The 13,816-nt window shown below is 41.1% G+C and overlaps 1 protein-coding gene across 1 annotated transcript; it reads right to left on the reverse strand.

The window, feature by feature from the left end:
- Window positions 1-6,406: 6,406 nt before the first annotated feature.
- On the reverse strand, window positions 6,407-9,181 carry LOC123439649 (endoglucanase 2-like). Its single transcript, XM_045116338.1, has 6 exons — window positions 8,913-9,181; window positions 8,579-8,791; window positions 8,231-8,431; window positions 8,045-8,134; window positions 7,084-7,933; window positions 6,407-6,974 (listed from the first exon to the last, which is right to left on the reverse strand). Exons 1-6 carry the CDS (start codon window positions 9,111-9,113, stop codon window positions 6,661-6,663), a joined length of 1,869 nt encoding a protein of 622 aa, XP_044972273.1. The 5' UTR covers window positions 9,114-9,181; the 3' UTR covers window positions 6,407-6,660.
- Between the last annotated feature and the right edge of the window lie 4,635 nt (window positions 9,182-13,816).

Genomic DNA, 13,816 nt, shown 5'->3' on the forward strand with positions numbered 1-13,816 from the left:
GAGCAACTTTAGAAGATGAGATATTTTTAGAAAATTTCTTTACAATTTGACAAATTGTGACTATTTGTATTTTATGAACATAATTTGAAAATATGAACATGTTCTGAAATTTTGGGCGATGTTTTAAAAGCACGAGCATTTTTAAATAATAATAATAAAAAAATGAGAAATGAGAAAGAAACAAAAAAACAAACATAAAAAAGGGAAAATAAATAGTGGGAAAAACGGGTTTGCTACAGTAAACTGGTCGTTCATGGATAGTTCTTGTAGTTCGAGTTTTCTAGTTAGAGGGTGTTTGGATCCAAGAGACAAAACTAGTCTGACTAAAACTAGTCTCTTTAAGAAGCTAAAGTTCCAAGCACCCGTGACTAAAGAGAGGCTAAAACTAGTCTTGAGGCTAAAATCTTTTAGTCAGGGGTACCCCTACTAAAATGTGCATTAGTCCTCTCTCTCCTCATTTAACTCCTCATGCAAGTTCTGGATTGAAGGGTTTGGAAGGTAATAAATGTTCATTAACTTGATTTTAGTCTCTTTAGTACTTCGATCCAAGCATGGATGAAGCTAGCAAATTTTAGTTTCATTACTTTTAGTCATGGGACTAAAACGTATCCAAGCACCCTCTCGAAATCCGTTGAAGCTTATCAGCTCGTGTGGCTAGCAATGAGAGGTTAAAAGCGGGAGTTAGAGGACTCGGTCACTCACGCTGCCATTTATTCCGATATTATTTCCCTCTTTCCGCGTTTGACAACAGACCAGCCTAGTCGGGTGTCCTCCTGTTCGTGGCATCGTCTTTTTGACGCTACTCCCCGAACGTAGGACAATTTTTATTTCTTGTATTTTGCGACAAATATTCAAGCAATTTTTATTTCTTTGAGCATTTGAGCCATTTGTATTGTGAATCTACTGGAAGGTTCTTGGCTAGTTTTAGGAACCATCTAGAACGTCCCTATACCAGTTTTTCTTTTTTCCGGTTTTGGTTCGGTTTCTATTTTTTGCTCTCATTGTTACTTTTGGCAAAAAGTACTAAATTTCAAAAAAAAGTTCAACATATTCAAAAATTGTTTATTCTTAGAGAAAAATGTTAGAATATTCTAAAAGTTTATGGTTTTTCATGAATTGTCCATGATTTGTAAAATAACGGATGTCTGAAGTTTTATTCACGATTTTAAATATTCTTCACAATTTCAAAAATGATTAGTATTTCAAAAAAAATCATGTCTTAAAAAGCACGGAGATTAAAATTTTATTTTTGTGACCAATTTAAAAATATGATCTTTTTATTATTTTTCTTGTATTTTAAATGCATTATATTTTTTGAAAATTTCTCATTTAAAAAAAAATCAAAATTTCAAATATTATACACGGATTCAAAATATATTCAATTGTTAAAAAAAGTTCATGGAGTTCAAACAGTGTTTCCATCCTAATTTATTTTCTGAAATTTTAAAAATGTTTTATTTACGAAAATTGTTCACATAATCTGAAATATACTCCCTCGGTCCCACAGTATAAGACATTTTTTGCATGCTAAAATAGCTTGCAAAAGCATCTTCAATTATTGGACCGATGGAGTATTTGTTAATCAATAAATGTTCAAAGTGAACGTTTGTATCCATTTAAACGTTGCTTAAAATGTGCCGAATTCTGTGTGTTCCGGTTATGTTTGTTCATAAAGCACTTGAAAAAAAAGGTGGACAGGTTGATTGGCTAGCAGGAAAGGGAGCTCCTAGTCAGCACCAACTAGGAGTTGCGGCGCCCACGCAGCGGTGCTGTTGGGCCGGGCCAATACGGGGGATTGCTCAACAGGAAATTAAAGCAAAAATTCCGACAGGACTGCTACGTTCCAAGGACTACTCAGCCCCTTGAGCAGGCGTGAACATTTACATTAAACTTTTACAAGTCAACTACGGGACAAAAAAAGAAGAGTTGGTGAAATGAAAGATATTCATGTACTTTAAAAAAGCATTCACAAACTTTAAAACAATGAAAAATTTAGTCAAAAAACATAAAATATAAGAAAGTTCATAAATCTTAGAAAAAAATATCGAATTTGAAAACAGTTCAACAATTTTGAAAAAAGTTCACCAAATTTGAAAAAAGTTCATCAATTGTTTTACAAAATAATTGAAAACGAAAAAGTTCATCAAATTTGAACAAAAACAACTCCTTGATTTCAAAAAAAATCGATTTCACAAATTTTAAAATATGTTCACCGATTTCAAAAAAAGTTCAAGAATTTTAAATTAATGAATTTTGAAAAAGTTCATCGGATCGAAAAATAGTTCATCAAATTTGAAAAAAAAGTCATCAAATTTGAAAAAAGTTCATCAAACCTGGAAAATATTCAACGCAATAAAAAAAGATATTTTTAATAAAATTATCCAACTTGAAAATAGTTCATCAAGTTTGAAAAACGTTCATCAAATTTGAAAAAAGTTCGTTGAATTTGAAAAATACTCATGTATTTTGGAAAGGACAATCAATTGATTTGAAAAAGTTCATTAAAATTGAGTAAAGGTTCACCAAATTTGAACAAAAACTCATCAAATTTGAATAAAGTTCAACAATTTTGAAAAAGTTCATTGAAATTGAAACAAATAATGTATTAAATAAAGTTCTTCAAATCTGAAAAAGTTCATCAAATTTAGAAAAAGTTCATCAAACTTGAAAAATGTTCAATGATACTGAAAAAAATGATTTTCAAAAATTTCATGCAATTTGAAAATAGTTCATCAAGTTTGAAAAAAATTCATCAAAAAATAAGAGAACAAATCATTAAACTTGAAAAAACGTACATCAAATTTGAAAAAATATTCATCAATCTTAAAGAAAAAAAATCATGAATTTTAAACAAAATAAACATACGAGAAAGAAGAAGGAAAAAAAGGAAAGAGAAAAAACTGAAACGAAAAAGAGAAAAGGGGAAGAAACAAAAAAAGACAAATGTAAGGAGTATAAGAAAATGAGAAAAAGATAATAATAAAAGTATCAGTTGTCCTGGCTGATGGTTTCCGCGTTCGTGTAGGATGATGAGGTCGCCGGTTGGATCCCTGCATTTGCTCATTTTTTTCAGCTTGAGAAAGCCCGATGATTGGTCGGCCCCGTGCGCAAGCGCTACGGTGCCCGTTTGCAAAATGCACTTTAACGGGCGCCTGTAGCGCCAAATAGAAAACGCCTGCAGAAAAATCCTATTTGCCGCATTCTGCGGTAAGGTGTCGATCTATCGCGCATGTAAGTTGATACCTGGACGGCCCAGTTAACTCTTTTTTACGTCGGATCATTTTCCGGTTTTGGAAACATGCTGGATGACTTTTCGTCGGTTTTGGTTATCTTCCAGAAGGTTCTTGATCCAGTTTCTTCGTTTGTTTTTGTTTTTCCTTCTGTTTTTTTAGATTTTTTTCTTTTGCTATTTTTCATTTTTCTATTTCTTTTCCTTTTTCTGTTTTTTCTTTTGTTCTCTTTTATAAAAAAATCCAGATATCAAAATTTGTTCGCGTTTCCAAAAGTTGTTAAGTTATTGAAATAATGTTCTACAAATTCCAAAATTGTTCCTGTTTCGCAAAAAATATTCAAAATTCGAAATTTAGAAAGTGTTTAAATTATGCAAAATTTGATTGCCTTTCCACCCAATGATAGGATTTTAAAAAAATCCTCTTAAAATTCGAAACTGGTTTGTGTTTTTCAAATATTGTTTGCAATTTACAAAAATATAATCACAGATTACAAAAAAAAATCAGATTTAATCAAATTTGTTAATGTTTTCAATAAATATTCGCGCTTCAAATTTATTTGGGATATAGGAATTGACCTCTGTTTCAAAATTTGTTCTCAAAATTAAAAAATGTTAGTGCTTTAAAAAATTGTTCACGAATTCCCAAAATGTTCATGTTTTCGGAAAATGTTTTGGAAATTCAAAATTTGCTCGTAAAATTCAAACATGTTGGTTCTTTAAAATATTATTCACGAATTCCCAAAATGTTCATGTTTTCGGAAAATGTTTGGGAAATTCAAAATTTGTTCGATTTCCTAAAAAATGTGTTTGTAAAAAATTTGTTCGTCCGTTTAATAAATTGCACAAATTTTGGAATATTGTTCGGGATTTTGTCAAACTGTTTTATTTCTGATACTGTCGTTTGTTTCTTTTAGTATCTTGCTGTGTTTTGGTCGACGGATCTGTTCGGTCGAAATTTGTTTGTTTTAGTATCCTGTTTTATATTCTGATGAAAAAATATATTCTCTGCCAACCATGGATTCAGATATGTTAATATGGGCAAAGGAAAGTCAACATATTTTATCTCCGGGAAATATTATGAAATCAGCGAAGCTGTATAGTATATACTGGACTGATTGTGACACTGCTCATATTGTCACCACATCAACTTGATTCATTTCCTTCACAATTTGATCCATCTCCTCGATCTAACAATCAGAAGATAAGTCAACAGAATATACCACATCAACCCTGTTCGATGAGGCAAAATCAGTTCATTAAGGATGTCTAAATTTAAGAGGGGACAGTCTCGCGTGATTTGATAGATTTATTTGTTCCTAGCTTATTGTCATGTGCATTCACGCGAGTGAAAGGAAGATGGACGAAAAAGGGGAAATTAGTTGCAGCATCACCATAGATTGCCCTCGTCGTTGTAGAATTATCTGTTGGTGTGAGCTCAGTTTAATTTGGCCTGGTTTTGATGTCTCTGCTGTGTGTGCATGTGCAGGTGGCAAAGGCATCCGATCCAACTCAGATGGAGGCTAAGGAGGTTCGGCTCTCGGACATTGCACCAATAACGCTGGATGATACCGACGTGCGGACTGTAACTTTCATATATTCAGATTGGGACCTTTCTTCCTGTTATTTTGCCGTCAAAGCTGAAAAAGAGTGATGCTAATTCGCTAAAGGTCGATGTGGTCATCAACCTCTATGCTCTCAATCTCCTGGCAGAGTATGTTTCCTTAAACGATACTACTGCCACATGATGCATATCATGGTTCTCTGACTTTGGATCAATTTACCCTGCATTTACACGATGTATTGCTAGGAAAGAGAGGCTCTCCATATTATAGTTATCATATATGCTAGACTAGAAGTGGTGGTCACTGGTGAGGTGAAGTGGCAATTTATGCAATAACATCCCAACTGTAAACTGATTATGATGTACTACCTCTGTTTCAACTGATTTCAGAAATAGTGCTTCTAACGGTTGTGATGGTTTACCTTTTATTTTTGTTGTGACTACAGAGAATAGATGACATCACTGAACTGAACACTGCAGAGGATTTTGGTAACCGACCTTCGAAAAAGCTTTTATTTCTTAAAGATAAACCAGAGAAATAAAAGCAGCAATCTGTCACAAAAACATATCTGGCAGCTAGGCATGCGAGTAACATTTGTGTCGGCAACATTGAATGTTTGTGTGTAAATGTAAATCATGAAAAATGTTCATTAGTATCTAGAGAAGAAATATATACACGAGAGAGAGTAATGCATATGGTTGATATAAAATATCTATTAATGGGTATAGGTGACTTGAGTCGACCTGCTGTAAGACCTTCTGATTTGTTCTCTGAAGATGGCCTCGGAGTATAGCGTTGCATATTCGTGAAGCAGTTGTGATGCTATGTTTTGTCAGGATTAAGATACTTGAACATGTAAGCAGTACACTATCGAGCAATAAAGATCTTTTCCATGCTGACTGAGTACGTCCTATCATTTGGGCGATGCACATAATCAAAAAGTGTCAAAGGCTAGCTACCAAAATAAATCTGAATCTGCTAACTATACTACTACTGCCACAACTTAACAAGGATGAAGCATAAGAAAGGAGGGATTGCCAAGTTGAACGTGAAGGACAAAGCCTCCAGACGGTGGCTGCTCGTCCACCAAGGTCCAAGGTCCCGTTGATACGGCAGTGCGGGCGGAAGACATGACGGTGCGGCCGTCGGAAGCACTATTCTTCCTGCCCTTGTCCTCCGAGAACGACGGGGACAAGGAAGGCGGCGGCGGCGTTGTCCAGCAGTGGGGAAGAAGAATGGGGAACAGGGAAAAAGATCAAGTTCGTGTGTGTTGTCTGTGTGTGTTGGTCAAGTACTTTAAAAACAGTGTAAAATAAATTACAAACAAAAAAAAGTAATTCAGAAAGGAATGTTCGTCACCGTAAACATGATTCCATTCTAAATAAATATTCTCAAAAAAAAACACGTTCCCAAAATGAAAAATAAATTCATGTTTTTCTGAACAACAAAAAATAAAATTGATCGAAAGACTATTCCGTACACAACTATTCTTTCATCGGAGAGCTGAAATAAGTCACGTCGAACATTGTTAGGTCCGGTTCAAAAAAAACATTGTTAGGTGCGTCCAAATTCCATGGTCCAAAAAAAGTTGGTAGGAATTAAATTTAAAAAGTTTTGCATAAAGGCACATGGAGTACTATAATATTTTATCCGTGCAAAGCACGAGCATTTATACACTTTATAGCGCAACAATACCATTCCTCTTACATTTTCAATCACGATAACACACATCTACTAGTTACTCCTACGAACTTAGCTTAGCTTATTATAACAGCGTATGGAGGATGGCTGAGAGATTGTCACTAGCCCCATCGCTCCAGCTTCCCTCTTGTTAACCTGACAAACTTGACTACCATTGGTTTCAGTTCAGACGAGCTTGTAGCCGGTGACCCAGACGTTCGCCGGCGGCGCGGCGTGGGCGTACTCGAACGTGACGCTCCCGCCGGCGGGCACCGACGGGGCCGTGCCAGGGAGCACGTGGCCATACCGCGTCTTGTCGAGCCCCGTCACCGGGCCGTAGAGACTGGCGATGCCGAGGTACAGCTCGTGCACCGTCTTGTTCAGCGACCTGTTGGTCACCGTCACCGCGTACCGGCGGTACGTCCGGCCCTTCTCCGTCCATGACGCCGTCGCGTTCTGCTCGATCACGATCGGCGACTTGTGCTCAGCTTGATCGGCGGCTGCAACGCGCACGAGGTGAAGAATCAAGAGCTAGTCATCTCCTCTCGGGTTGGATGGTAAAATGACAAGACTCGGGCCATGCATGATGTTGGGTAGATTATTAATTACCAGCAGAAAGAGATGGCACTAGTGAGGTCTGGTTGTCGAGCCCTGACCGATCAAACCTGCCGCCACCACCTTGGCCGGCGGCGAGCCGAGCGAGCACGCCCATGAACGGCGCGTTGTTGTATGTGGTGGCCTCGGTCTGCTCGTAGTTGTTCCTCTCGTCGGCGAAGTTGTCGTACTCGTCCGGCCCGCCGACGATGGCGCCGTCGAGCAGGTTCGGGTTGCTGCCCTTGCGTGGGTACCAGGTCGCGTACCCGCCGCGGCAGCTCACGAACGCCGGGTTGGACTTGACGGACACGATGGACGCGCCGCGGTGGTGCGCCTCCAGCGGGTAAATGAAGCCGTAGCCGACCATGTAGCTCGTGCCCCTCGGGTTGCTCCCCAGGATGTAGTCCACCTGCGACTTGGCGAACGCCATGATCTCGGCCGGCGACGCCGCCCCGGCCGGGCACCGCACGCCGGCCTGCCCGGCGGCGGCGAGGCTGTCGGAGTAGGCGGCCAGGAGAAACGAGCCGCTGGTCACGAACTGGAGGTTGTTCCACTTCTGGTGGTGCAGGAGGCCGCCGGGCGTCCGCTTTACGTTGCCGGAGCCCTGCTTGCCGAGGGACGCGCAGACGAAGAAGTCCGCCTTCTGCCGGTACCGCTGCAGCACGGCGGCGTGCGCGCCGGCTTTGCCGTGCAGCAGGATCTTGGCGGCGAGGACCTGCACGCCGGGGTACTTGATGTCCCAGCTGAACATGCCGGTGGACCAGCCCGTGCCGCCCATCGCGTCGGCGTTGTTGGCAACGTAGTCCAGGTAGCGCCTGTCGTCGGTCGCCTGGAACAGCCACGCCGCCGCCCACAGCAGCTCGTCCTGAAAGATATATACCACACCACACGTACGGGTTAGTTAACCAGATCAAGATGGATGTTGAACTTGAAAATGGCGGGCGGAGTGTCCATCTGATCTGATCTGATAGCTTACGCTGTATCCGCTGACTGATTGGTAGAAATTCCTCGCCACGGGGATGCTGGCGTCGTACCTTCCCCGGTACTTGTCGGCGAAATCAAACAGCTGAGCCATCCACCAAATGAGCCAAGAAACGTCAGGATTGACTATTGGATCATTTCATCAATACATATTGTTAGTTTATAGATAGAATCGGCAAACCTGCTTGGAGTGTTGCAGGAGTTGGTTGGCGTAACCCGGGTTGGAGCGGCGGAACACGAGCGACGCCGCGGCCATTGCGGCGGCGGTCTCCCCGGCGAGGTCGGACCCCGGGCGCTGGGGGTCGAGGCGGTACGCCTGACGGCTCGTCGACATGTCCTCCGGCCGCTGCCAGCAGCCGTGGTCGGTGTCACCGTCTCCCACCTGCACAAACAAGAATCCATTCCAAGATGCGTACACTTGGTCAGCTGCCGACTACCCGTATGACCACGTAAACCCGACGACGACGTGCATGCACTCGAGTGCGTTTCAAAACTCAAAAGTAAGCGAAGCAGTAGTGCGAAGAGCTACCTCTCCATAGAGCACCTTGGCCTCCGGGTGCGCCTTGACGAAGTAGTCGGTGCCCCACTTGACGGCCTCGAGGGCGTTGCCGAGCTCGCCGGCCGCCTCCATCTGCCCGCCGTACTCGAGGACGCTCCACGCCATCATGGTCACCGTGAACGCCATCGGCAACCCGAACTTGACGTTGTCGCCGGCGTCGTAGTAGCCGCCCGTGAGATCCACCTGAAAGAAATTAAAATGCATGTGGCCACAAGTTAATGTATACTGGTCATAGCATGCACAGATTAATTGGCTGCACCCTGATTTGAGATGAGTTTCCAAATGGGCAGTTGCAGTTGCATACCCCGTTGGCCTTCCCGTCGAGCAGGCCGGAGTTGGACCTCCAGCTGACCCTTTGGCTGGCCGGGAGCACGCCGGACCGCTGGGCTTCCAGGAAGAGGATGCTCTTGGCCAGCGCCTCGCGGTAGTTCGGGGTGGTGCCACCGCCCCCGCAGTACGCCACCTGCACCATGGCGGCAAGCACCACGACAACGACGACACCCATGGCTAGAGGCTAGCGAAAGAGGGAATGCCACAGGGTGTAGTGCTTTGGGTGGATGCTCTCGAGCCGGGGGAGCATGTATTTATAGCGTGTATCCCGTCGGAAGGAAGAGGACGCGGAGACGGCCCTCAAAGGTGGCGGAGGTCTGGTTATTCAGACACGAGTACAAAATCTGTTGGCTATCTAAATCGTGATTGCGCAAATTAAAATTAAAACACTAAAGACTAAATATTGGAAAGCAAATGAGACAGATCGTGCACATCTCAAAATCATATTAATTTCTTCGGTTTTAAAACAGTGTATCCGAGGTTCATGACATAAAACGAGTCCTCCCTCAATCCGAATTAATTGACACAGCCTCTATATAATATCTATTTTACACTGCATAGAAGTTACGTCAATTAATTTGATCGATGAGGTATTAAAACTGATTAAGTAAGAATATCAGGGCAAACAGATATCCGGTACAAGATTTTGGAAAAGTGTACAAAGTTGTAGGTCATCTAAAGTTTTATTGTTGAGTGTTACATAAATGGATTGACCCTGGTTCAGTTCGGGCTGAGCCCTACTGGGTTATGTATGTGGGCTTTGTTACTGATTTTTTTTCTACATTTTAAAGAGCATCTATTGTAGTTTTTGGACCTAAGCACCGGGCTAAAGCCCAGGATGCCATGGGTACAGATTTACTCATGGTTCCAAGCTGGACCGGCTAAGGAATAGAGTTGGTAGGGTTGGTTTTGACCACCTAGAATTAATGATCAACGAAAACCTGATGTAACTCTACTACAGGGAGGAGATCATGTGGAGACAGAGATCTCGCATCAACCTTTTATGAACGGATCATAAAATACGCACTTCTTTCATCAGAGAGCTAATAAGATGAGAAAGAAAAACCATCTTAAAAGCCTCGTTGATGCGAACAACCTGGCAATTGAAGACACAATTCAGATGGTAACTGAGTTCTATGCAAATATTTTTCATTCAATGGGTTTGTCTAAGCTGCACTAGATCGTTGACAAAATTCCAGATAAGGTTACAACAGTTGTGAACTCGCTTCTCACAGCGCCTTACTCTCGGGAGGAGGTGAGAATAGGTCTTTTCAAATGTTTCCTTTACAAATTTGTGGGTCCAAATGGTTATCCATCCAAAAAATAGAACAAATGGAACGTGTGTGGAGATGATGTTACTAATGTTATTTTGTGCATAGTGCAAGGAATTGATAGTGCGGAGTTTATAAATAGCACCATTATCGTGCTCATCCCAAAGGTATCTATTCTAACCCCTTCACTTTGTCATACTTTCTTCCAACAAGTCTTTGTAATGTCCTACACAACATATCCTCCAAGTCATTGAAAACCGCCTGAAGCAAATTCTACGAGAAATCATTTCATAGGAGTAGTTTACCTTTGGGACAAGACGTTTAATTACTGATAATATAATTTATGGTTATTAATGCTTGCATTTCATGAAAAGAAATAAGGCATAGAAGCATAGATTATGTGCTCTCAAATTAGACATGGTGAAGGCATATGACTAGGTGGAGTGATATTATCTAAAGCAATCATGGAGAGACTTGGGTTCAATCATCAGTGGATTTATGTGGTTATGAGGATGCTGAGCTGAGTCTCTTTCTCACTTATGTTAATGGCAAAAAACCTGGATGGATACAAACCATCAAGTGGTATCCGTCAAGGAGATCCTCTTTCACCCTACCTCTTCTTGTTCGCAAAAAATGGACTTTTGTGCCTCCTCAAAGCTAAGATCATTCATCGAATGTGTGTGGAATCAAAGTGGAGGAATCTGCTCCTGTAGTGAGCCATTTAATTTTTTCATATGATAGTCTACTATGCTTTAAAGCAAGTCACGAATGGCAGAGGAGTTATCACACTTTTTGGGTACATATTGCAATTATTTATGTCAGAGAATTAATGTTGAAAAATCTTTTCTTTTTTCACTAAGGGATAACCAGAATCTCCTGTAGAGGAGGTAAAGCTCCCGCTAAATGTCACAAATGATTCCCTAAGTGAAAAGTACTTAGGTGTGCCATCATGATGTGGGGAGATCCAAGCATGGTACTTTTAAATACCTCAAGGATATAATTTGCAAAAAGGCCCAAGGGTGTCTAGAGAAACTTATATGTGCACTAGGCAAAGAGATTTTGGTTAACTATGTTGTCCAAGTTATACCATTATACTCCATGACATGTTTCAAACTCCCAAGGGAGTTGTGAGCATATAAATTCCATCATTCAAAATTTCTGGTGAGGAAGTGAAGGGGGATCAAGAAAAATGACATGGGTGTATCTTGGGATGTTATGTCTCGACCAAGATTCACGGGAGGTATGGGGTGTAATTTGGCATTTTCAACTTTCTTTATTGGCTAGATAAGCATGACGCATACTAGATGATCCTAATTCTTTAAGTGTAAGAATTTTGTACAACATTTAATTCCTACATACCAAAACTCTTGATGCAAATTTGGGAAACCAACCATCGCACGTGTGGAAATCAATTCTGGAGGGTCGAGATGTTCTAGCATAGAACCCTATTAGGAGGATAGGAGATAGTGCAAGCACTCACATTGGGCACCCCAATAATCTCACGTCAGAGAGCTCTATGCGGTCAGTTACTACTCTACATGTTGATGCTCCCTGAGTTGTACATGAACTCATTATTGAGGCGTGTACATGTTGGAGGGAGAAGTTAGTACAAAATATCTTTGCCTAGACTCTGAGGGTTGGAATATTCAAACATGAGGGTTGGAATATTGCGATTCACGTTTCCTAGACTCTGAAGCTCAAAAAAGTCTACTAGAAGTGAATGTTTCAATAGTTCGAGAAGGTAAGGCATCCCAATTGATGCTGATTGTCGAGAAAAACTGGGATGTACTTCTCGGAAATTAACCAATGGTTTAAGGCGTGTAACTTAAATACCATATGTGCCCCTACAATGACGCACAAAATATGGTACGTCAAAATATTACCCCCAAAAATCAAGTATCAGAAATCTATCGCAAGAAACATGCCCTAAAAGAGGAAGCAGAGGAACATAGGAGATCCTAAATTCATTATCTATACAAGTAAGACATGATCGAAACCTTCATCAATTACATAACAGTAAGACGACATCGAGCAACAATAAATGCCTTAAAGCTAGAAGAGAAAGGATACGGTCAACTAAATATTGTAGGAACAAAGTGTGCCTACCACCAGAGGGGGTGAATGGGAGATTTAAAATTTCTTTCGGAAAGTTCAAATATCTCACAACCCAACAGTGGAATGATAATACATAGTGAACATACTGAGAATAACAATAGTCGAATAAGAACTCACGCATGCATCGAGAATCAACCACACGATCAAAACATAATTCACAACACATAGTGGATGTAAATATGGTGAAAGAGTGACCAGTGATGCTCGATGGTGAAGAAGGATTTGGTAGACCAGTTCGCCCTTCTACAAAAGGACTACGTGTTGGAAGGACTTGTGATTGAACACATAAGATAAACTATCTTTGTCCTATTCTCGTCGACAACTGATTCATCAACTAGTGTCCATTACTCGTGGTAGATAATTAAGGTGATCTCAAACCTTCACAGACTTTATCCTTCTTCGTGAATTAGAATTACTCTTGGTTGCTGAAGAATTTGACACCTAACTGTCCAAAGAGTTCGCAACTCTCAAGAGTAATAGGTGGAGCATACTGCATTTAGATTCGAGAAATGCTAAACTATGATGCCCTCGATTTGATCGTACGCTAATTATACACACAAATGCATACAACCAAGCTCAAGGACTCACGGAAAGATATCACAACACAACTCTAGACACAAATAAAAACATACAAGTTTCATATTACAAGCTAGGAGCCTCGAGGGCTATAATACAGAAGCTCGAAAAACACATGAGTCAGCCGAAGCAACAAATATCTGAGTACATACATGAAACATGATAATGCCTTAGAGAAGGCTAGCACAGAATATACAACGGTCGAAAGAGGCGAGGCCTCCTGCCTGGGAACCTCCTAAACTACACCTGGTCTTCAGCGGCCTCCACGTAGTAGTAGGCACCGTCGGGGTAGCAGTCATCATCAGCGGGAAACGCCATCTCCTGGGCTCTATCATATGGTCGCAACAATCGGATCAAGGGGAAAAGGGGGAGCAAAGAAACGGTGAGTACTCATCCAGAGTACTCGCAAGACTGACATCAGAACTATGCTAAGTATGCATTAGTATCAAAGGGGAGGGGGTTGTATGTGGGTTGACCACAACAATGCGAGAATAGACAGAGGGGACTAGTCCTATCAAAGACTAGCATCTTCAGGGTCTTGCAGCAGTAGACGGGAGTAGAGAAAACAACACAAAATATATAGTCATGTTGTTGCAACAATATTAGAGAGGTCACACCCAGAGATTCTTCCTCGACTCCCTATGAGAAAGCAATCCTGGAGCAACATTCAAGTTAAGTAACAGTTGTGGTTGTATAAGATCGGGTAACAACTCCAAGTCGTCGTGTAACCGTGGACACGGTTATTCGAATAGTTATTTTTCATCCCTACACCGGTGTGATACGTCTCAAACGTATCTATAATTTTTGATGGTTTCATGCTGTTATCTTGTCTTCTTTGGTTGTTCTATGTACCTTTTATATCTTTTTTGGGACTAACTTATTAATTCAGTGCCAAGTGCCAGTTCCTGTTTTTTCT

Source organism: Hordeum vulgare, chromosome 3H (assembly GCF_904849725.1).
Source record: "Hordeum vulgare subsp. vulgare chromosome 3H, MorexV3_pseudomolecules_assembly, whole genome shotgun sequence".
Taxonomy (NCBI): domain Eukaryota; kingdom Viridiplantae; phylum Streptophyta; class Magnoliopsida; order Poales; family Poaceae; genus Hordeum; species Hordeum vulgare.

What these genes read in the sequence shown, in the direction of transcription:
- LOC123439649 (XM_045116338.1), bottom strand. Translation starts at nt 9,113, where the DNA reads ATGGGTGTCGTCGTTGTCGTGGTGCTTGCCGCCATGGTGCAGGTGGCG. An exon ending in CCAAGGTGCTCTATGGAGAG is followed by an intron (nt 8,432 to 8,578) that starts GTAGCTCTTCGC and finishes TTGTTTGTGCAG; the next exon opens with GTGGGAGACGGTGACACCGA. An exon ending in AATCAGTCAGCGGATACAGC is followed by an intron (nt 7,934 to 8,044) that starts GTAAGCTATCAG and finishes TATATCTTTCAG; the next exon opens with GACGAGCTGCTGTGGGCGGC.